At 63.7% G+C, this 22,460-nt stretch overlaps 6 protein-coding genes across 6 annotated transcripts in view; 4 read left to right on the top strand and 2 right to left on the bottom strand.

Moving 5' to 3' along the window:
• The window catches only part of F751_0781 (hypothetical protein), a gene marked incomplete at both ends in the record, with an annotated part of 5,655 nt that extends 4,922 nt beyond the window's left edge, over positions 1–733 (top strand). The window contains one exon of the mRNA XM_011403225.1: positions 121–733. Within this exon, the coding sequence (XP_011401527.1) occupies positions 121–733 (613 nt within the window). The remainder of the gene's footprint in view (positions 1–120) is intronic.
• A 4,775-nt stretch (positions 734–5,508) lies between these two features.
• On the top strand, positions 5,509–7,356 carry F751_0782 (putative gluconokinase; the record flags this gene model as incomplete). Its single annotated transcript, XM_011403226.1, has 5 exons — positions 5,509–5,575; positions 5,712–5,802; positions 6,429–6,508; positions 6,645–6,735; positions 7,002–7,356. 5 exons carry the CDS (start codon positions 5,509–5,511, stop codon positions 7,354–7,356), a joined length of 684 nt encoding a protein of 227 aa, XP_011401528.1.
• Positions 7,357–7,673: 317 nt separating this feature from the next.
• F751_0783 (Endoplasmic reticulum metallopeptidase 1) lies at positions 7,674–12,454 on the top strand (the record flags this gene model as incomplete). Its single annotated transcript, XM_011403227.1, has 13 exons — positions 7,674–7,760; positions 7,911–8,042; positions 8,175–8,291; positions 8,439–8,922; positions 9,278–9,426; positions 9,554–9,679; positions 9,864–9,962; positions 10,101–10,224; positions 10,499–10,813; positions 11,094–11,221; positions 11,429–11,539; positions 11,757–11,999; positions 12,233–12,454. 13 exons carry the CDS (start codon positions 7,674–7,676, stop codon positions 12,452–12,454), a joined length of 2,337 nt encoding a protein of 778 aa, XP_011401529.1.
• A 535-nt stretch (positions 12,455–12,989) lies between these two features.
• Positions 12,990–16,087, bottom strand: F751_0784 (Putative metal chaperone YciC; the record flags this gene model as incomplete). The annotated part of the gene is made up of 9 exons (XM_011403228.1): positions 12,990–13,084; positions 13,300–13,682; positions 13,867–14,015; positions 14,526–14,664; positions 14,842–14,962; positions 15,145–15,272; positions 15,462–15,543; positions 15,633–15,812; positions 16,033–16,087. 9 exons carry the CDS (start codon positions 16,085–16,087, stop codon positions 12,990–12,992), a joined length of 1,332 nt encoding a protein of 443 aa, XP_011401530.1.
• A 949-nt stretch (positions 16,088–17,036) lies between these two features.
• On the top strand, positions 17,037–18,451 carry F751_0785 (rRNA methyltransferase 1, mitochondrial; the record flags this gene model as incomplete). Its single annotated transcript, XM_011403229.1, has 6 exons — positions 17,037–17,186; positions 17,318–17,428; positions 17,541–17,613; positions 17,751–17,794; positions 18,011–18,142; positions 18,290–18,451. The coding sequence occupies 6 exons, from the start codon at positions 17,037–17,039 to the stop codon at positions 18,449–18,451; spliced, it is 672 nt and encodes a 223-aa protein (XP_011401531.1).
• A 185-nt stretch (positions 18,452–18,636) lies between these two features.
• Positions 18,637–21,948, bottom strand: F751_0786 (hypothetical protein; the record flags this gene model as incomplete). Its single annotated transcript, XM_011403230.1, has 6 exons — positions 18,637–18,783; positions 19,120–19,597; positions 19,733–19,915; positions 20,152–20,267; positions 20,427–21,067; positions 21,255–21,948. 6 exons carry the CDS (start codon positions 21,946–21,948, stop codon positions 18,637–18,639), a joined length of 2,259 nt encoding a protein of 752 aa, XP_011401532.1.
• Between the last annotated feature and the right edge of the window lie 512 nt (positions 21,949–22,460).

Below are 22,460 nucleotides of genomic sequence, written 5' to 3' on the forward strand. Positions count from 1 at the left end.
CCCCATAAACTCACCCCCCCAAAACTCACCCCCCCCAAAACCTCACCCCCCCAAACTCACCCCCCCATAAACTCACCCCCATAAACTCACCCGCCTCAACCACAACCACTTCGCACACAGGTGCCCAACCTTCAAGACGGCCAGCATAGAGGCGCTGCTGCGGCGAGTGAAAGCAGTGGTGCAAAACCTGCAAGAGGGCCTCGCGTGGATGTTCAAGAAACCCTTCAGGAAGCTGCGGCACCGCGCGCATCTCCGGCGCGAGTGGGCCATCAACAGGCTGGCGGAGCAGTTCCGCGCCCCACCCGGCATGACGACCGTCGTCGGCGCCGGCAACTGGTCGGCGCAGGACCGGGGCGGAGTGATGCGGGGCCATCCGCCCGGGCCCTGGATGCGGTTCCTGAAGCGCCTGCGGCGGGTGTGCACGGTGGTGGTGGTGGACGAGTTCAGGTCGAGCAAGCTGTGCTGCGCCTGCCACACCGCCCTGCACGCCCACCAGTACCGGCGGGTGCACCGCGGAGTGCTGGAGACGGGGGACGTCTGGGGGACCAAGCGCTGCGCCAACAGGGCCTGCGCGGCCAACGTCGCGAACCGCGACGTCAACGCGGCGGTGAACATGCTCATGCTGGTCAAGCTCTTCCTGGCCGGCCTGCCGCGACCCACGGCCTTCGGAGGGCCGCCTCCTCTTACCGCTCCCACAAACGGTTGGCCAACCAACTACACCAATTGCGCATGAGTTCCATCGTTTGAAGGGGCTATGCAGCCGCGCGCATTCAAAGTGCAAGCTCGGCAGAGGGGCATCCGGCATGACGTGACCAAACGTTGGAAATGCCGGGTGCCTGCTCAGGCCGTGGGTTCGATCCATTGTAATATGAGAAGAGCCTGACTAATATCAGATACAGCTTTTGAATAAGCGGCAATTTGAGAAAGGAGGAAGAAGAATGTACACATTCCGATGATTCTCTGGAACGGGTTTGTACTTGAACTGGGTTTTAATTCATTTTGCAACCTTGAAATTCCTCACGCCTGGTTTGCCCCAGGATGCCCCTGTAGCGCAGTGGATAGCGCGTCGATTTCCTAAAGGAAAAGAAAATAGTCGAAGGTCTCGGGTTCGAATCCCGACTGGGGTGGACTTTTTCCCCTTTTTTTGCTGTTTTATTGCACAAAATGAATTCTTTTTTCGATTGGAGGCTTCCCGGAGCGCCGGGGGGTGCCGTGCGATAATATCCATGGTCCCGACTGCTCCCGTTGCGCCTCCATGGCCGGCCCCTTGCCCCGCCGAGGTGCAACAAAACTCACAGACCAACGCGGATGAAGCTTGCCTTAACAAGTGTCCAATCCCCGGCTGACAGCGGGAGTTTCCGACCGATCTCGGCCAACCGCGGGGTGCTGTGCATGCTGCGCATCGCCCCCCTATGCCGGGGGGTGCACTTCCAGGCGTCGCGCGCGCGCGCGCCATCCAGTCGGTGCGACCTTGGGACAGATTGCCAGCCGGTCCCCCACCCCCAAAAACGAAATAGACTGCATGTTTTCTCACACCTTCAGCATCGAATCCCTCGCAAACGATGCGCTGCGCGCCCCCGCAGTCCACCGCTTCACCACAGTCCGCCCACCAATTGTGGGTTGCCGAACCTGCGTATTCCGAGGAAACCGAGGCGAGGTATCAGGAGACATCACATTCTCCACTTTCGACTCTGAAATTTGGTGCTCTCATGGTAACTCTTCAGAGTTTTCAGGCCCTCATCTGCTCCCGCTGCGCCTCCTTGGCCGGCCCCTTGCCCCGCCGAGGTGCAACAAAACTCACAGACCAACGAGGAAAAAGCTTGCTATAAAAAATGTCCAATCCCCGGCTGACAGCGGGAGTTTCCGACCGATCTGGCACGGTGGACCCACCACGGGGTGCTGTGCATGCTGCGCATCGACCCCGTTGCACTTCCAGGCGTCGCGCGCGCGCGCCATCCAGTCGGTGCGACCTTGTGACAGATTGCAGGCCTTCCCACACACACCCCCAAAAGACGAAATAGACTGCATGATTTCTCACACCTTCAGCATCGAATCCCTCGCAAACGATGCGCGGCGTGCCCCCGCAGTCCACCGCTTCACCACAGTCCGCCCACCAATTGTGGGTTGCCGAACCTGCGTATTCCGAGGAAACCGAGGCGAGGTCTCAGGAGAGTTCACATTCTCCACTTTCGACTCTGAAATTTGGTGCTCTCATGGTAACTCTTCAGAGTTTTCAGGCCCCCATCTGCTCCCGCTGCGCCTCCTTGGCCGGCCCCTTGCCCCGCCGAGGTGCAACAAAACTCACAGACCAACGAGGAAAAAGCTTGCTATAAAAAATGTCCAATCCCCGGCTGACAGCGGGAGTTTCCGACCGATCTGGCACGGTGGACCCACCACGGGGTGCTGTGCATGCTGCGCATCGACCCCGTTGCACTTCCAGGCGTCGCGCGCGCGCGCCATCCAGTCGGTGCGACCTTGTGACAGATTGCAGGCCTTCCCACACACACCCCCAAAAGACGAAATAGACTGCATGATTTCTCACACCTTCAGCATCGAATCCCTCGCAAACGATGCGCGGCGTGCCCCCGCAGTCCACCGCTTCACCACAGTCCGCCCACCAATTGTGGGTTGCCGAACCTGCGTATTCCGAGGAAACCGAGGCGAGGTCTCAGGAGAGTTCACATTCTCCACTTTCGACTCTGAAATTTGGTGCTCTCATGGTAACTCTTCAGAGTTTTCAGGCCCCCATCTGCTCCCGCTGCGCCTCCTTGGCCGGCCCCTTGCCCCGCCGAGGTGCAACAAAACTCACAGACTAACGCGGACACAGCCTGCCAGAAAACAATGTCCCATCTCCGACCAACAGCGGGAGTTTCCGACCGATCTCGGCCAACCGCGTGGTGCTGTGCATGCTGCGCATCGTCCCCCGTTGGAGTCGCGCGCGCGCGCGCTATCCAGTCGGTGCGACCTTGGGACAGATTGCCAGCCGGTCCCCCACCCCCAAAAGACGAAAAGGACGGCATGTTTTCTCACACCTTCAGCATCGAATCCCTCGCAAACGATGCGCGGCGTGCCCCCGCAGTCCACCGCTTCACCACAGTCCGCCCACCGATGGTGGGTTGCCGAACCTGCGTATTCCGCGGAAACCGAGGCGAGGTTTCAGGAGAATTCACATTCTCCACTTTCGACTCCGAAGTTTCACGCTGACATGGGAATTATTCGGAGCTTGTCAGGCCCTCATCTGCTCCCGCTGCGCCTCCAGGGCGGGGCCCTGGGTCCGTCAACAGTCACAGACTACGAGGATAAAGCTCACCACAATACCATGTCCAACCCCCGGCTGCCAGAGAAATCGCCTGCCCGATCTGGGCCAACCGCGGGGTGCTGTGCATGCTGCGCATCCTCCCGTTCCGCTTTGCCCACCGAGACAAGCCAGCCTCGTCCGAACCGATCCCACACTCATCCCGTGCCGAGCATGCCCGCACCCTCGTGGGCTGCATGCAACAGAAACCCGTCCTACTTGTGTCATAGGTGCTTGGCGCAGGAGTGCAGCCCATCTTCTCAGAAAGGCCCCAGCTGACTGAACAATCGCCTGCCCAATCCGGCGCGGTGGACCAGCCGCGGGATGCTGTGCATGGTGAGCATCCTCCCATGCCGCTCTGTTGTGGGCCCACCCTCTCCGGCGCCCTACACCCTTTCCACCTGCGCACGTGCCCTGCACCAACTCCACTTGCGACGCCTCTGAAACCCGACCATCACACTGCACTCGGGGTCTCGTCTGTACCATGCCAACTTGTGTAGGTCTCTACAGCGGTCCACCGTTGTGGGGGCTAGCCCGCCCACACAACAGTTGTTCAACTCGACACCAGGCCTGAGCTGAGAACAGGGTGTAATGTAAAATGGGGACTGCCAAACAACTCCCCCAGGTGTCCACAGTCATCGTATTGCAGAGAATCAGTTTTAGTTGAGGTTGGGGTCTGTGGACGGCCACAATTGGTGTACCTGGACCTCGCTCGTCAACACCTGCTCTGAGGTCGCCCAGGGGGGCCGGGAGAGGTAACGTTTTTAGGGCACTCAGTCTCCAGTCTCAATGGTCCTTCAATGACCTTACTCTGTCAATGTGCAACGCAACCTACAGACTGTCGAGAATAAGGCCGTTACATCGCAAGTCGGTGGGTATTTATCGCCAGGGGAGCAGGCGTCCTTCAGTCCAAGCTTGGCACGCGAGCAGGTCACATCACATGGAGAATGGTGCTGTGGGAAGGCAAGCAAGAGACCCAAGACATAGGGTTGGAGTGGACTCTGGAACAGACCATGGCCTATCGTGGACGGGTGGACCAAGGGGTGCTGTGCATGACGGGCGAGCTCCCGTTGCAACACCCCGGTTGGTCCGCTCTTCCTATGACATGCAGTCATGGTATGCACCGCTCCCTTGTCCCCTACAACCTTGTGCCCTGGGATGCGCTGCCTTGCCACGGCACAACGAAATCGCTACCTCTCTCGCGCCCGATCGGCGACGTTATTAGGTCCCCCCAAAGGGCCAGCTCGTGACCGACGACGGTGCCCAATCCCCTGCGATGGCCGAACCCTAACCCCGCGAGCCTCGACACCCTGAATGGGTTTCACAGCGTCTGTCCGACCCGCACCACCGGCAAGAAGGGAGACCGCTCGTCGCCCCAGCATGAGAGCGGGCGAGCCGTCGGGCTCCACCCCATTCCATGTCAGACAGGAGCTGATCAAACCCGCGCTCGTTCTCTGCGGCGTGTCAGGCTGCGGCAAAAGGTGAACCTGAAACCGTGCCTGGGAGTGTTGGCATGTACATGGTGTGGACTCGGCATCACTTGTTCAGGCCTTTGCAGCTGCCAGCTGCACATTGCGTTGCCTGCACACCTAAAAGAGGAAGGCTTCTTTGTGGAATGCACCCCTAAGCGAGATCAGCCATGCTCTTGCATGCCCCCAACAATGCCCCAAACAATGCCCCAAACAATGCCCCAAACAGTGCCCCAAACAATGCCCCCAACAATGCCCCCAACAATGCCCCAAACATTGCCCCCAACAATGCCCCCAACAATGCCCCAAACCAACAATGCCCCCAAACATTGCCCCAACCAATGCCCCCAACAATGCCCCCAACAATGCCCCAAACAATGCCCCCAACAATGCCCCCAACAATGCCCCAAACATTGCCCCCAACAATGCCCCCAACAATGCCCCAAACATTGCCCCCAACAATGCCCCCAACAATGCCCCAAACATTGCCCCCAACAATGCCCCCAACAATGCCCCAAACAATGCCCCAAACAATGCCCCAAACATTGCCCCAACCAATGCCCCCAACAATGCCCCCAACAATGCCCCAAACAATGCCCCAAACATTGCCCTAAACAATGCCCCCAACAATGCCCCCAACATTGCCCCAACCAATGCCCCCAACCAATGCCCCCAACAATGCCCCCAACAATGCCCAAACATAGCCCCTGCACCCTTTGCACCCTTCGCAGTACCTTGGGAAGCATGCTGTCCGAGCGGCTGCGCTGTACCTTTCTGGAGGGGGACGACTTTCACCCCCCAGCCAACATTGGTGAGCCAGGCGATGGGATGACGCGCTTTCCAATGCCCAAGCCCGACGTGTCACTCTGGAGCTGTCGAGCGCCGGGGCAGAGTCCGTCGACCCGATTATCACCCTGCCACGACGAGACCTCCACCCCCTCATGCAGCCACGATGTCGGCCGGGGTGCCCTTGACCGACGAGGACCGGTGGCCGTGGCTCGAGAGCCTGGCCAGCTGCGCTCGGCGCCACCTCAGCAGGTGCGATTCCATCCGAAAAAGTGGTTGATTTGGGGCGCTGTGCGGCGATTCTGGAGCCAGGTGCCCGGCCGATGCCCGGTGCCTCCCCTGGAGCATGCTGGAGCACTTGGATATGGCGGGGGGCCTGTGACTCGCCGAGGCCACCAGGTTGTCGACCGACGCCCGGCGCCATGCACGCCTTCCTGATCCTGCGGCGCTCGTGAGGTGTCGCCCGTCTCGTTCTTGAGCATCCCTCTCCCCCACCCTGCGGCATGTGCACACGGTAGTGGGGAGAGGGTGGTGGTGGCCTGCTCGGCCCTCACGCCAGAGTACAGGCAGTACATTGCCAGGGCCCTGGGTGAGGCCGCCGCCCCCCTCCTCTTCGTGCTGTTGGACCCTGGAGCGGCGACGCTGGAGGCCCAGGTTGCGCGGCGGGCGCAACAGGGACAACATGCCCAAACATTGCCCAACCAATGCCCCCAACAATGCCCCCAACAATGCCCCAAACAATGCCCCAAACATTGCCCTAAACAATGCCCCCAACAATGCCCCCAACATTGCCCCAACCAATGCCCCCAACCAATGCCCCCAACAATGCCCCCAACAATGCCCAAACATAGCCCCTGCACCCTTTGCACCCTTCGCAGTACCTTGGGAAGCATGCTGTCCGAGCGGCTGCGCTGTACCTTTCTGGAGGGGGACGACTTTCACCCCCCAGCCAACATTGGTGAGCCAGGCGATGGGATGACGCGCTTTCCAATGCCCAAGCCCGACGTGTCACTCTGGAGCTGTCGAGCGCCGGGGCAGAGTCCGTCGACCCGATTATCACCCTGCCACGACGAGACCTCCACCCCCTCATGCAGCCACGATGTCGGCCGGGGTGCCCTTGACCGACGAGGACCGGTGGCCGTGGCTCGAGAGCCTGGCCAGCTGCGCTCGGCGCCACCTCAGCAGGTGCGATTCCATCCGAAAAAGTGGTTGATTTGGGGCGCTGTGCGGCGATTCTGGAGCCAGGTGCCCGGCCGATGCCCGGTGCCTCCCCTGGAGCATGCTGGAGCACTTGGATATGGCGGGGGGCCTGTGACTCGCCGAGGCCACCAGGTTGTCGACCGACGCCCGGCGCCATGCACGCCTTCCTGATCCTGCGGCGCTCGTGAGGTGTCGCCCGTCTCGTTCTTGAGCATCCCTCTCCCCCACCCTGCGGCATGTGCACACGGTAGTGGGGAGAGGGTGGTGGTGGCCTGCTCGGCCCTCACGCCAGAGTACAGGCAGTACATTGCCAGGGCCCTGGGTGAGGCCGCCGCCCCCCTCCTCTTCGTGCTGTTGGACCCTGGAGCGGCGACGCTGGAGGCCCAGGTTGCGCGGCGGGCGCAACAGGGCTCCCATTTCATGCCCCCCTCGCTCCTGGCCACCCAGCTGGCCACCCTCCAGTACGCCGAGTCCGAGTGGTACCTCCACATCGGCGGCGATCCATACCCCCAGCTTGAGGCCATAGCAGAAGCCATCGTGGCGAGACTGGAGGCCGATGGGCTGATCCTGGAAAGTGGGATCGATGAGACCCTGGGGTCCGAGTGATTCCATTTGAGGATGGTCAACGTAAAGCATCTCATGCATCTCATGCTCCCTTCCCAGCATCCATGGTGTCTACATCGGTAATCCTCCAGCTCCCTTCGATACACATGTACTCGGCGAGGCCAACTTTGACCTACCGCCTCCTTCCCAACAAACGTTTTGTTGATCGCCTCGCCGGACGACGTGGGCTTCGTCAGGCCCAAGCGCCCCAAGGCGTGACGGACACAAAGGACAGATCTTGCTGAGAAACGCACAAAGCAGGATAGGGCTCCCTTGCCATCCCTGGGCAAAGGACACCCTGGTCCGACTTGGGGGACAGCATGGCATCGGACACGGCTGCCAAGAGCCACCGGCGAAACACTCCTCGGCACCTGTTCGGGGTGTACTCGACCATGTTTGCCCTTGTGGTGAGCTGAGAGGGGAATTACGAGGTCAACCCATCACGAGAGATTCGAATGTTTATCAGAGGTCAGTTGTACGACACGATGCCAACACACACCAGCTGGTCGTCTCCAGGCCACCCTGCTGAAAACCCAGGTGGCCAACACACCCCGCAGGCAGCCGCCAACTGGTACTCCATGCGCCGGGTGCCGGCGCCCCTGCCCAGCACCGCCCCGGCCAATGTCTTTTCTGAGGAGCGAGCGATGCTCCATGTCCGCCATCTGGCAGACGTCATTGGGGATCGACAGGTGTGGGAATGGGAAGGAGCGTCAACTGCAGGAATGAGGGGGCTCCTGAAGAGTTGAGTTGCTGTCAAGCTTGCCAGACAAAGTTCATGTGCTCATCAGACAAGCAACCTTTACAACCCGCTCCCCTATCAGGTGAGCACTCCCGGCCTGGAGGAGGCTGCCCGGTACCTGCTGTCCGTCTTCGACGGCCTCGCCGAGGAGGCTGCTCGGAGCCGGCCAGACCTGGTCGTGGAGGCGTCCATCGAAAAGGTGGCAGGAGCGCGCTGGTGGTGCTGGTGGGGTGCCTGTCTCCTTTGGGCCATCCCCCCCAGGCCGTGCACCTGGCTCGCCCGCTGCCTGTCCTGCGTCCTTCGTCCCCGCCCTTTCACAACCAACCCCCACCCCCCCTCCCCGCAGGTCACCGACTCCATGACCCTGAAGGCCTTTGGGCACACGTTTGGCAACGCCTACGTGGGTCTGAGCAACGTGGTCCTGCGCATCGCCCCCGCCCGGGGCCCCGGCGCCCGCGCCCCCGCTGTGCTGGTCAACAGCCACTTTGACAGTGCCATGGGCAGCGTGGGCGCCTCCGACGCGGCCACCTGCATCGGGGTGATGCTGGAGGTGGCGCGCGTGGTGGTGGCGAATCGGGGCCGGAGCCCGGCTGCGCCCCTGGTCCTCCTGCTCAACGGCGGGGAGGAGACGCTGATGCAGGCGGCCCACGGGTTCATGCGCCACGGCGCCCACGCCCCGGGCCTGGGCGCCTTTGTCAACCTGGAGAGCACGGGGCCTTGGGGCCCGGACGTCCTGTTCCAGTCCAGCCTGGATTGGACGCTGCCGGCCTACGCCCGGTCGGCCCCTCACCCACGAGGGAACACCGTGTTCCAGGACTTTTTTGACCTGGGTGCGCGCGGGGGGTTGGTCGGGGGTCCGGGGGTGATGGGGTGGCGGTTGGAGCGCGGGCGCCCATACGGCTGGGCGGCTTGTGCACATGGTCCTGACCTGGAGGGATGGTGCCTGTGGCCATGCTGGTGATGGAGCCAGCCTGATGAGACTCGGAGGCTTGTTCTTGCTTCTGATCCACAATCAGTGCTCGGCCAATGGGAAGATTTTCATCGGCATGCAGCCCAGCCTGGCAGACACCCTTCCCTGCCCTCAGATCACTGCCGCATCCGCATCCTCCTCATCCCACCACCCACCAGCTTTGCGACAAAACACCCCGTCCCACGAGCACAGCTTCCACCCCTTGCCGTGTGCAGGCCTGATCCCCGCCGACACAGACTACCGGCTCTTCTCCTACAGGCGGGCAGGCTCGCTGCCGGGCATCGACGTGGCGCAGGTATTTGACGGACTGGCATACCACACCAACCAGGACGTCGCTGATCGTGTGCGCCCAGGGACCCTCCAGGTGAGATGGGAGGGGGCGCTTTGTGGGAGGTGTGACCGGATGGGGTGGGGGCTGGATGGCCGTCAGGAAAACCAGGACACTCAGTCTTTCCCTTCTACATCACGCTGCTCCATCCACACCCACGCAGTCCATGGGGGAAAACACGCTGGCCGCGACGTTGGAGTTTGCGAGGGTGCTGGGGTCCGGGCAGCCCCCGCCGGCGTCAGCACCTGGCGACGGCTACGTCGCCTTTGACCTCGCAGGGCTCAAAATGGTACGGATGGGCTGTGGCCCTGGGTCCAGGCTGGCTCTAGACTGGGGTTGAGTGAGGGGATCCTCGGTGGCGACTCCTTTTGACTCGGCACCCTCACCGATGACAGTCTGGAGGTGAGCAGCCTTCTTCAGGCTAGTATTTGCAGGCATCCCCAGCTTCATACTGCCACCCCAACATTCTGCAGGTGGTATATTCCTACGCCCTTGCAAGCAGGCTGCACCATGTGCCGCTGGTGATCCTGTTCCAGGTGCTCCTCGGCAGCCTGCTCCTTCCCGCTGCAAACGTGAGTAATTGATGAGTCAGCCCGCCCGCCTCACCGTCTGAGGGGTTGCTGGGCCATGCGTGTACGCTGCCGCCAGCGACAAACCTCGCCTTCCCCACCGCCCATCTCAACTCCAGCACTCTGTCCCCGCCTCCACAGCCGCGGGCGCTGCGCGGCTTTGGGCTGAAGGCCGCCGCTGGTGGCACGCTCCGCGCTTTCTTTTCCGTCCTGCTGGCGCTGGTGGTGCCTGCCCTGCTGGGCGCAACCAGGGCCCTAGTCACGGGTGCGAGGGGATTGGGAGGCGGAGTGGCATGGCGGGAGTGCGATGGCGCGAGAGTCACCGATGCCTGCCGCGGGGCCTGAAGCATAGAGTCCGTGGTGCTGGCGCTCTGGTCGAGGCCTGGGTTGTCGGGGACCTCCTCGTTTCCTGGGATTCTGTCCATTGGGCCGACTGGGCAACCTGCACATTTGAGGCATGCGCTCCAAGGTTCGTGCCTGAAACCCTTTTCGACAACCCCCACCCACCCCACAAAACTGACACACTTCCCTTCCTGCAGGCGCTCCCATCGCCTGGTACGGCCGGTACTGGCAGGTGTACTGCACCTTCTTCCCGGCCGCCCTGGCCGGCCTCCTGCTGCCCTACGTGCTGTGCACGCGCCGCTCTTCCCAGCCCGACGCGATGGTCCAGTCGCTTGGCTCCGCGACCTTCCACGCCGCCGTGGCCTCCATCCTGGCTGCCCACGGCATCTACGCCGGCTACCTGAACGCCCTCTGGGCGACGGGCACCATCCTGGCGGTGGTCCTGGCTTGGGCCAGGCCGGGGCCCGTGACCAGCCTGCTCGCCGCCGCGCTCATGGCTCTTCCCCTGCTCGGTGCGGAGCTGGATTTCGGCGGCTGGGGGAAGCAGGGGCATGGGGTGCGTGGATGGGGGGGTTCCAGCTGTTTGATACACGCAACACAGCCTGGCTTGGCATGCGGACCCCCGGCGATTGCCACCCTCGTGCCCGCCCTCCCTCCGCTCCTTTTCCCCCTTCCACCCACTCCTTCCCACCCACTTTCCCCCATAACTTCCCCCCATAACTTCCCCCACTCCTTGCCCCCAACTTCCCCCTACTCCTCCCCCCCCTCCTTCTCCCCCCAACCCCCTCCCAGTGTCCATGCCCGTGGCGGTGACGGCGCTGCTGTACGTGACGGAGAAGATTGGACTGGCGGGCGCCGCCCCGGGCCTGCTGGGATTAGTCATCGGCGACGTGGCCATCGGCACCCTTGCGGGCGTAGCGGTCTACCTCTGCGCGGGCACGCTGACCCCGCACCTGGCCGCGCGGCTGGGGAGGGCGGGGCGCCCAGCCCTGCTCGGTCTGCTGGCCCTCTCGGCCGCCGCCGGCGGCTGGTCCAGCGCCGCCGGCGGCGCGGCACCCTACACGCCATGGGCGCCCAAGCGCCTGTTCGTGCAGCACCACCACGCGCCGGCGTCTGCACCGGGCCAGGGGCTGGAGGCGCGGTGGACCGTGTCGGCCATTGACGGCTTCCCGGTGGCTTCCACGCTGCCGCCGCACCTGCTGCAGCACGCGCGGCCCACCACGGAGCCGTACTGGGAGGTGAGGGGTGGGGGAGGGGTGGCGCGAGGATATTGAGCGGTAGGTGGGAAGGAAGTTGAACTGGTGAGAGGGGGGAAGCATGGAGGCTGAGCAGGCTACTACCGCTCAATCTTTGCTGCCTTGAATAAAGCACTGGCCAGCTTCATGGGACCCACTTTTCCCCCACCCACCCCTCAACCCCTCAACCCCCTTCAACCCCCACCCCCCACCGCTGCAGACAGTCTACCCCCTGAACCGGCTGATGCAGGGGCTGGACATGCCCGCACCGCCCCTGGAAAACGACACCGCCCTGCCAACCCTCACCACGGTGGCCTACGGCGCATCCCCCGCCGACGCCTCGCTCCTGCGCTGGGAGCTGGAGCTGGGGCTGGTGGAGGCGGGGCTGGGCATGGTCAACTGCACCGGCGCCGCCAGCGCCTGGTCTTTTGGCGAGGAGCTTGCGCCGGTCCAGACCCAGGGGGTGAGCCGGGAGGGAAGGGGGAGAGAAACGGGATGGCGATGGGGATTATGAGAGGGAGAGGCTCTCTGCTGTGATTGTTCCGTGGTCGCGCTTGGTGAGAGTCTGAGTGTCGAGTGTGGCCCTCGAACAGGTTCCCTGCACGCTGACCTGGCCACCAATATCACCCATGCACCCACAGCCCGACCTTGTACATCACCCCCACACCCATCCTCCCACCCACCCAATCAACACAGGGCTTCCCTGCCCACCTGACCCGATTCTCAACGGCGTGGGGATCCAAAGCTCTGAGGTTCTGGATTGACGCCGCTCCAGGCCAGGTGCTGAGTCTCACCACCCACGTGGCACACCTGGACGCGACCCCGGCAACCCAGGAGTTCCTGGCGCAGCTGCCAGACTGGGTGAGCCCGGTGATCATGACCACCGTGCAGCAGAAGTGGAACCTGGAGTTCAGGTAGACCCTGGGGTGGCCCTGCGGTCATCCTCCGCCCGGCCCAGACCGTGTGCCGTCCCGGATGAAGCTGTTCTTAGGAGGCACTGCGCCAGTCATCATCATGCATTTTTGCTCCCCCTTGCCACTCTGGGGGACCTGCACATTTGAAATGGACCTCCCTGCTCCAATCATCCAGTTTCTCTTGCCACTCTTGAATTCCATCATCTTGGCCACCCGGCTCTCAGCAGGCTTGTGCATGCACGGTCTGCGTGCACTCGGCTGACCACACTTCCATGGCCAATCACTGTTCGCATCAAGCCCTTGCACCCCATGTGTAACTCCAGGACTCCCCCAATGTACAGGACTGTATGCTCGTGCTTATTACAATGTTGATCAGTGGAGGGGCGAATGAGGCAGGGACAGGCCATGCTTCCCAGGCTGCCAAGGTCTGAGCAGCAGGATCTAGGGGATAGGAATGCACGGGATCATTGCCCCACCTTCCTGCAAGCACAAGCAAGCTGGCCTGCATCTGATCACTCTCTCCCCCTCCAGCGCCCAGCTCAGTGCTTGGCCTTCTTGGGCACTGCCGCCAGCTTGAGAGCATCGGGGTGCACTGGGTCTGGCTCATCAAAGTTTGCGCGGTAGTCGCTCATCTCTGCGGACCAGGGGTTGGTTGGGGTGTGATCGGGAGGGTGATCACAGGGTGGCCGAGGGCTGAATGGACTCAAGTATGGCAATGGGCGATGCGAATAGTCATGGCCCGCGATCGCAAGCGATGCCCGACTGGGCGGCAGGCAACATCCCATGCCCAGCAGGCGACCCCAGTGTACAAAATACAGGCCTCTGCGTCACCAAACCCTGCCCACCCACCTTCCTCGGTGAGCAGCGCGCTGTCCAGCTGCGCGGTGATGGCCGCCTCGTCCATGCTGGCGCCAATGAAGACGATCTCCTGGCGGCGGTCGCCCCACTCGCCCTCCGCGTCAAAGTCGGCCAGGATGACGTCGCGCTGGGGCCGGGCCTCGGGCCACATGTCGTCGGCCACCGCCGACCACCACTCGCCCTCGTCCCGGATCTCAAAGTACTGCCCCGCGTGACTCCAGTAGAAGGCGGTGGTGTGGGAATTGGCTACCCACATGAAGCCCTTGGAGCGGAGCACCGTCTTGATGGGGGAGTCGCCCAGCTCGGGTTCCTGGCCCTGCTCCAGCGTCTTGTTGTGGGACACCGGCATCCACTTCAGCACCAGGTCCTTCAGCCTGCTTGTGTTGTGAGGGGGAGGGGTTTCTGTATGCGTGTGTGTGAGATGGGGTAGGGGATCGATATCTCTGCGTGGAAACTCATCACGAGATCCCGACAGAAATGCAAGGTGCCAGGCTGACATTGACGCCAGGTCCAGGGGGTCTCCAGCAGGTCTGGGCGCCATCCAAGCATCCCGCCAACCAGCAATCCCGCCCAGGCCATGCTTGCCTCTGGGGGTGGAAGGGCAGGCGCCGCGCGTACACAAAGGAGGTGATGCCAAAGCGCTTGGCGGCGGTGGTGGTCTGGCGATCGTGCTTGTGCCCGTGCTTGCGCCCGTGGTCATGCCCACGCTCGTCGTGCTTGTGACCACGGTCATGATGATCATGCCCATGCTCGTGATGGCCATGAGCATGGTCATGCTTGTGCTCGTGGCCGTCATGCCCATGCTCATGCCCATGCTCATGGTGCTCGCGCTTGTGCGCATGACCTGCCTCCTCCTCCCCCTCCTCCGCCTCCTGCGCTGCCTCAGCGCGGAGGCTGTGGGCCGCCGCCACCGCGCCGCGATGCTGGCCTTCGGTGTTCAGGTGCGCGACAAGCGCCTGTGCGTCCTTTCCAAACAGCATATCTGCAGGGATCTTGCCGTGCTCGCAGGAGACCACCTGGGCGGTGTGAGCGAGCGCAGGAGGCGTGGGCATGGCAGCATGGGCGGGAACTACTTGAAGGTGCCTGCCCTGCTGCGCTCAAGACGTTGACAACCCTCTCTTGTTCACACTTTGAAGCGACTGGGCCCAATCCCCACACGATGCCTTTCAACTCATAAGTCTTGATACTTGCATGGATGCAGTGCCTGATAATAATACTGTCAGACTCCCCATATTCCTCCCTTCTTCAAGCCTTGCCTGGGCCAGCGGATTCAGGGACGCCATGATGGCTGTCAGGGACTCCACGGTGGCAGTGTCCAGCAGGTCAATCTTGTTCAGAACAATGTAGTCGGCGACCCTGGAGAGGCAGAGAATGAAGGTGTATGACTTGGACCGCACGAGGCTGAGCAGGTAGCAGGATGCAGAGCCGGGACCCTTCACATCACATGGAGCCCGAGCACAGTGGCTGCTTGCCTCGTTCTTCAACCTCAGCACCCAGACCCTCTATGAAGAAGGAATTGTAACAACTACGCACTCGATCTGCTCCACCAGGAGGTCTACCACGGGGCGTAGCCCGCCGCCCTCCCCCAGATCGGGTCGCGACATGAGTGGGGCTCTACTGGAGTAGTCATTGATGAAGGTGCCGGAGTCCACGACTGGTATGGAGGGAGGAGGGGAACGCATGGGTCAGTCAGGCCCCAGAATTCAAGGTTGGGAGTCAGGGGGAAGCTCCTGGGGCCAAGCAAGAGCACATGGCCTTGGCCAGCCCGACGAAACACAGGGCCCAGAGGCACATGCGCTGCTCGCATGCGCTGCCTCTCCACCCACCAACTCCGACCAGCCGTGCCTGTGATGAGGGTGTCCAAATGGCAGCGCTGCATGAGTGGGTGCCCCTCGGCGATGGCGTCATTGAACTGGTCCCGGATGTTTTGGGGCTCGGCAACCCCACTGTTCTCTAGGATGATTCTGCCAAGAGAGTGTGTATGGAGGGGGGGGTCTTTGAGGGGAGTTGAAGCAGTCATTGGCCAAGCCATGCATCAACTGTGCTTTTGAAACGGAGGGGCATACATCCACGGATGCTTCCTCTACAACGTTTCACTTGTGTACCCTGGTTTTGGGCCCCATGCACTGAATCACTATCAAGCTTCGGCACACCTATCATACGAGGTCCCGCGCTTGTCTGAGAGCTCCAGCAAGTTAGCAAAGCTCGCCATCAGCTCATCGGCAATGCTGCAGCCTGTGCAGTGCCGAGTGAATGGTCAGCTGAGCACTGAACTTTGACAAGACAGCACATCCCACCCGTCAAGGACACCAGCCCAGACTCACAGGCACATCCGTTGGCGAGCTCGATGGTGTCCGTGAGGTCGGCGGTGGTGCTGTTGGGGTCGCGGGCAGCATCGCCGCGAATGAGCTTGGCGTCGATGTTCACTGCTGCCACATCGTTGACGATGCAGGCCACCTTGAGGCCGCTGCTCTGCAGCACATACCTCAAGAGCGAGGTCTTGCCTGCCGGAGGGGGAGGGGGGAGTGTCAAAAGGGCTCAAATACTCTACGTTGTGCATTCTCGACGTGAGCAATCGCAATGTAACGTCTTGTCGAGTGCCATGGTGCCCCGCGCGGATGCTGACCCCGTCACCCCTCACAGCCATCGGTTCCTCCCGTCACATGGACGCTTCATGCATGCACATACATATGCAATCAATACAGAACACACTAAAACGCCTACCTGCTCCCAAGAAGCCGGACAGCATGGTCACCGGGACGGACTTCGTCGAAGCCATTTTAAGATGTGATCAGTGCGCTAGGAGGCCACGGAGGCCTACTGCAGAGGAGTTGCTGGAACAAAGTGTCAAACACCTGCAAGATTGATTCTTAACTAAGGACAATTCAGGGGGAGGAAGCAGGGTGTCCGGGTTCAAGTATGCCGTTGGGGCTAGGGGGCGAGTCCCCGCTTTCCCTATCCCAGGGTCGCAATCCCAATCCCCAAGTGGCGGGTAACTCGAGTGCCAGTCCCCAAACCATCAGATGGTGGACACTCAGGGCGACAGGCTGCTGTTGACAGGGTAAAGACCATGGATCAGGGGAACATCGAAATCTTGCCTTTGGGGATGGTTGATAAGGTTGCGCCCAGAGTAAGTGCCCGTGCCGGAGGCCAGCCTCCCACGATAGTGCACGTGCATGCCACTTTGATTTTGAGACACGCACTGCCCATGAGCATATGCAAATATTTTGACTTGTTAGAATGAACCATGCCATGGCCGTTTCTGGGTTGCTCGGCCGGGGAGTGTTGCAGGCTGTTGCTTTCCAACGCATACCATGGTCGCGCCACCTGACCACCGCTGCTCCTCATAGCGAGGGCTTCAGGAGACGGTCGTCGTATTTCGATTCGCCAGTGGAGCCATATGATGAGCGCCCAGACTGGAGGGGCTCTCGTCCTGGTCCACCCGATACCTACCGGGACAGGGGCCAAGGATACAAAGGAGAGAGGAACGACGGCCCACCTTCCAGATACAAACGAGGCAGTCGGGATAATAGGTACACGGATCGGCCCCCCCGTCGCTCCAATGGCTACTCGGGAGCCCGGCAATCGTCACCCGGTGGTGAGCTGGATCTGGAGGGCAATGAATTCCTACCTTTGAGCCTGCCCAGACCTGCATTCGTCACAAAGCAGGTTTCCTCCCCAAAGCAGGCATAAACTGGCGGGAGAGGAAGGAGGAGGCTCGACAGGGCATGCCGCCGTCCAGCGGCGCCCTCCTCAAGGAGGGTTGGCAAGGCGAGGTGCTGTATGGTGTCTCTCCTGTGCTGGCGGCGCTCACGGCGGGCAGGCGGGAGATCCATGCCCTGCACATACAACAGGACATTGATGGATCGGCACGCAAGGTGGGCAGCGTGCTCACTGGGCGGCTGGCTGTGGCCGGGATAGGGAGAGGTGGCTTAGCATTGACAGGGCAACCGACGGCACCCGCTTTGGTGAGTTCCACTAAACCTACCCCGCCACATCAATCTGACAGGACTCGGTGGTGCTGAATCGGGCCAGAGAAGCAGCACAGGCCATCGGGTGTCCTGTCTTCCTGGCATCCAAGCACGATCTCAACCTGCTGGCAGACAACAGGCCGCACCAGGTGCCAGGATGAGTCATTGTTTGGCAAAGAGTCCCTCCAGTGGGTTGCTTGCTGAGGATGCTCTGCAGGGAGCCCCCTTCAACCTCCTCCCCCAGCTGTTTCCCTGCGCCAGGGCTTGATGCTGGACTGCTCGCCCCTGGAGTTCATCGACATCGCAGACTTGCCCCCGCCCCCCTCAGCGCAGGGTGGGTTTGCGGGCTTGTGCAGGCAACCTGGGTCGACTGCCCAACAGCCGTGGCGCAGATCTGACGAGGAGGGTCGCGGCAGTGATGGCCTCACTGCCCTGTCTGAGGACACTGCTCCTCCCATGCCCCTTTTGTAGATGCCGGACCTGTGTGGCTGTGTCTGGACGAGGTCACCGATCCCGTGAGTGCCTGGAGATGAGGTTTGGTGTTGCTCGTCGGTGTCGACATCGTGCCCGCGCAGTGCTGCACACAGCACCCCGGGAGCGCGCCGCATCACCATGTTCCCCTTGGTATGCGAGGAGGCGCAGCCAGGCTGATTCCCTCTGCGTAGTGCCCCCCCCGCGCCGGACTGCTCACTTCTCGGACCCCTCACACCCAATCCTGCCCGCCCTCGCAGCAAAACTTCGGGGCGGCGCTGCGCTCCGCCTTCTTCCTGGGCGCGGCAGGCGTGCTGACCTGCGCGCGCAACTCCTCCCCCCTCTCCGGCGTCGTGAGCAAGGCCTCCGCCGGCGCCATGGAGCTCTTCCCCGTGCACTCCTGCCGCAACCTGCCGGCCACGCTGGCGGCGGCGCGGGGGGCGGGCTGGCGCGTGCTGGGCGCCGACGGCGGGGCCGAGGCGCAGGCCTGCACCGGGGTCGCGCCCGGCGCGCCCACCCTCCTGGTCATGGGCAGCGAGGGCGCGGGCCTGCGCACCAACGTGCGCCGGGCCTGCGAGGCGCTGGTGCGCATCCCCGGCGGGGCGGGGGCGGCGCAGGTGGAAAGCCTGAACGTCAGCGTCGCCACGGGCATCCTGCTGCACCACCTGCTGCAGCCCGGGGCCGCTGAGGCGGGGCAATGAGGTGGGCCAGTGAAGGTGGTCTCACAGTGATTACAGAACCACACTGGGCTTGGCCATGACCTGCACACCGCGTGCGGTACACTCACGTCCTGTAAGAGCAGCTTCTCAACGGATCTTTCAATCAACATCAGTGTGTCAGGGGAAAAGGTAAACTGTCACGATGACCCATCCCGGGGGCGGGGCTCCTAGGCATGCACAGCAACCCGCTGCAGCGCCCGCAGGAACGACACGTGGCACAGAGCGGCCAGAGGCACACCGGGGTCGTCGCTGCGCAGCCCCTCGTCGTCCTGGAGGAAGGGCTCCAGCGCGGCGGTGCCACGAACCATTGCCAGCTCGGGCGTCGGCAGCCGCGCTGCGACGGCCGCCTCGGCCGCGCGGCGCAGCGCGCTGCCCCTCGGCGGCCGCCAGGCGTCCGGCGGCGAGGTGGCGGCGTCGGGCGCGGCGGCGGTGCTGACGATAAGGACGGCGTGCGGGGCGTCCATGAGGAAGAGGCTGGCCCCGCTCAGCTCCAGCGCAGCCTGTTTCAAAAGGGAGGAAGGGGGTGATGGGAAGGAGAGGCTACGATGCTCCAGGCATGGGCTGACTTTGTCGGTGGAGGCTGGGAGCTAGGGAGGGTGCACAAAGATGGCAGGGCCACCCTCTCGAAGCCCGGCCCACCCCCAGCTCACCCGAGAGAGGGAGTGCCGCTCAAAGGCCTCGGCCTCGTGGCTGTCCCAGCTGGAGAGGCGGGGGTAGAGCGCGGCGAGGAGATGGGGGGGCCAGAGGGAGGCCCAGAGCGCGCGCCGCACGGCGTCGGCATCGCCATGCGGCTGGAGCCCGTGCAGGGCCCTCAGCAGGGCGTGCAGGCCCTGCAGGAGGGCCTGGAGCCAGGACGGGCCGTCGTGGGAGGCGGGCCCCAGGCCGCGCTTCCAGAGGCTGGCAGCCAGGGCCCTCAGCCAGTCCGCCAGCGCCGCTTCCAGCGCCTCGCGCCCAACACCCGGCAGCGCGCGTATTGCCTGCTGCGTCAGCACCGCCGCGACGGCCGCGGGGTCGACGTCGGGGAGGGCATGAGGCGGGGATGGGCGGCCTGGGCCGAGTGAGGCCCCAGCCGAGTCGCTGCAGACCAGCGTGCAGATGCGGAGCCGGCGCTGGAGGCGCCACGACCACCTGCGGCGAAGGAGGGGGGTGAAAGCAGGTGACAAACAGGGCGCTTAGACGGGGCGAGAGCAGGCATCAACGAAAGAGCCCAGCAGGTGTATCCATGGCAACCCATGCAGCTCGTCCCCGCCCTGTCGTGCTCACGCACAAACTCCCGCTCGCCTGCCGTCGCAGCCTGCGCCAGGCTCCTGCGCCACCAGCGCCAGGTACTGGAACGCCGTCTGGAAGGCCGCGGGCTGGCGCATTTTTCCACCCTGGAACCCCAGTTCCACTGCCCAGGTGGTGCCGGGGTGGGCGGCCGCTGCCTGCCACAGCCCGTCCGAGTCCCTGGGGTGCGTGGGATGGGGGCAGTCAAGGTGTAGGGTTTCCAGCACCAGCCAACCTCTCCAGATTCACGGTGGTGCTGGACCTTGCCGGTTTGACAAACGGCATGCACGGGCTTCAATGCTTGATCAGCGCAGAGTCATCGGAGGACAGGAGGCCGAGCCTTGCATCGCCTCCAGGCGCCTCTGCGCTGCAAGAGAAAACCCCCGACCACCCCCTCTTTGACCAGCCCCGCACACCTATCGACGGGAGTCAGGGCTGCGTTCAGGGACGCCGCGACGCACAGCCCCGGAGAGCAGCGCAGCCTCAGCAGGCAGTCGGACGCCGAGCGCGAGGCGATACGCTTGCACACGTCCTGTGGCAGAGGTGGTGGAGTGGGCGTGTCTCAGGGTCCGGGACTCCCCGCAGTGCGGTCCAGATAAAGTCATGAGATGTGGAGGTCGAGAGAGCTTCTTCGGGGCCCCCCCTCCTGCACTCCCTTCCTCATCCCCCCCCCCCCTCCTCCTTTTTCCACCTGCGCCAGGCGCGAGGACAGCGGGTCGGGGTAGCGGTATACCGCCCCCCCGGTGACCTCCGCCGCCGGCGCCAGGGCGTAGAGGCCCAGGAAGTGCGGCCCCAGGGCGAAGAGGTCCAGCACGACGCCCTGCGCCGCCAGCTCAGCGCCAAGCGCGGCGTAGGGTACGGAGTGGGCGGGGGCGTAGGCCAGCGCGACCCCGGGGCAGACCTCGCGCAGGCCGGGCGCGAGGGGCACGCCGGGGTCCACCGCCACGGGGGTGGGGGGCGGGGTCTCCTCGTCCCCTGCGTCGCCCCAGGCGGTGAGTTCGGGGTGCCCCGCGTCCAACCCCGGCAGCGACTGGGCGGGGGGTGGGGGTGCGGAGGCCCTGGTGGAGGTGTCGTCGTCCAAGTCCCCCCGATCCAAGGGCATCATCAAAGGCGGCTGGACCACCCCGATCACGGCGCCAGCGCCGGAGGTGGGCACCCGCGCAGCGAAGAAGAGCAGGCGGCTGCAGGCCAGCGCGCCAGGCCGCGTGTCCAGCAGTGCGGCCGGGTCTGTGCTCCTTAGCGCGGCGATGGTGGGGGCATGGGCTTCGAGGGCGCACGTGACCAGGGACAGCGTGCCCGCCACGTCAGCAGGCGCAGGGGCCTCCTGCCGCCCTGCGCGATGGCAGCGGGGTTGCGGGCGGATGAGGAGGAGGGGGGAGTATTTGGTCTGCCGAGCGGCCGTGCTGTGCGGGCCGTCACAGCGCTGCTGATCCCACGAGGACCCCGATCGGGCATGGGCAACCCCGTCCCCTAGTCCGTCCCCTCTCAGCAGGGTTCACCAGGGAACCCCGGCAGGCACCTGGGGAGGCAGGCGCCGAGTGCGCCAGCTCCAGCTCCTCCAAGGTAGCCACCACGATCTCCTTGTCCTGCTCAAGATCCAGGAGCCAGCGGGCTGGGGGCACGCCGGCTGCCAGCTGGCGCAGGGGCGCCGGCCTGAGCGCCTCCTGGCCTGCAGAATTGTCAGCGCAGAACACCGCCTCCTGCTCCTCCCCCGCGTAGGTCATCAGCACAAAGAGGGTGCCGGCTGGGGCGGCCTCCACCCCCGCCAGCAGCGCCGCGCACGATGCGGCGACGCAGGGCGCCGGGCCGCCCACGTCCACCAGCGCGAGGAGCATGGGCCGGCAGTCGACCTCCACCGCGCCGGCGCCCGTTTGCTCCAGGTCTGTGGCGGCCGGGGAGGCATCCAGCCCTGGGAGCGGAGCTGGGCTGGTGGAGTCCGGGCCCGGCATGTACCGCCAGTTGTCGCCACGGGAAAAGTCGTTCACCTCCCCGCACAGGGCGCAGACCCAGCCCTCGGGGCGGAAGCCCACCGCGGCGCAGACGTATGCGCCGCAGCAGCCGCAGCGGCCGGGGGCGCGGGGCTGCCCGTCGCCCTCATTCCCCTGCCGGGGCGCTGGCTGGGCTGTGGGCACGGACCGGCTGGTGCCCAAGGGAGTGATGCACAGCGCCAGGGGTAGGCCCAGAGCGTGCAATTCTGCCTCTGTGAGATACATGGGGGCTATCACGTCCGTGAGCAGGTCGAAACCTGGCTGCTCACCCTGGTGCACCCCGCACAACAGGCAGCGACAGCCACCTCGGGACCTGCGCACCCGAGGAAGGCACGCTCTCTAGCGTGCACCGTATATCCGACATTACGTATGCGTATCGTAGCCTCACATCGGGCGCCCTGCGATCGAGATCCGGGCGAGCAAGGTGCCGGGGCTGAGGCCGAGCACCCTGCGCATCTTGATGACGCTGGTGGAGCGGCGATCAAGACGAGGAGGGCAACACAGGAGTGAATCTCGAGGTGCAGGACTAAGGTCGTGATGGGGGAATGATCAGTCGGAGTTGCAATGGCGCTGCCTCCCCACGTCGCTGTCGGTGCTGAATTTGGAGGGCAATCGTCCAGCAGATGAACTGCGAGGATCCAAATCCCTGGGATGAAGGAGAACCGCCTCTTCAACATGGGCACTGTGCAACCCCCCCGCCAATCCACGATGACAATACGCCCTGACACATATATTGT

Source organism: Auxenochlorella protothecoides, assembly GCF_000733215.1.
Source record: "Auxenochlorella protothecoides strain 0710 unplaced genomic scaffold scaffold112, whole genome shotgun sequence".
Classification (NCBI taxonomy): Eukaryota; Viridiplantae; Chlorophyta; class Trebouxiophyceae; order Chlorellales; family Chlorellaceae; genus Auxenochlorella; species Auxenochlorella protothecoides.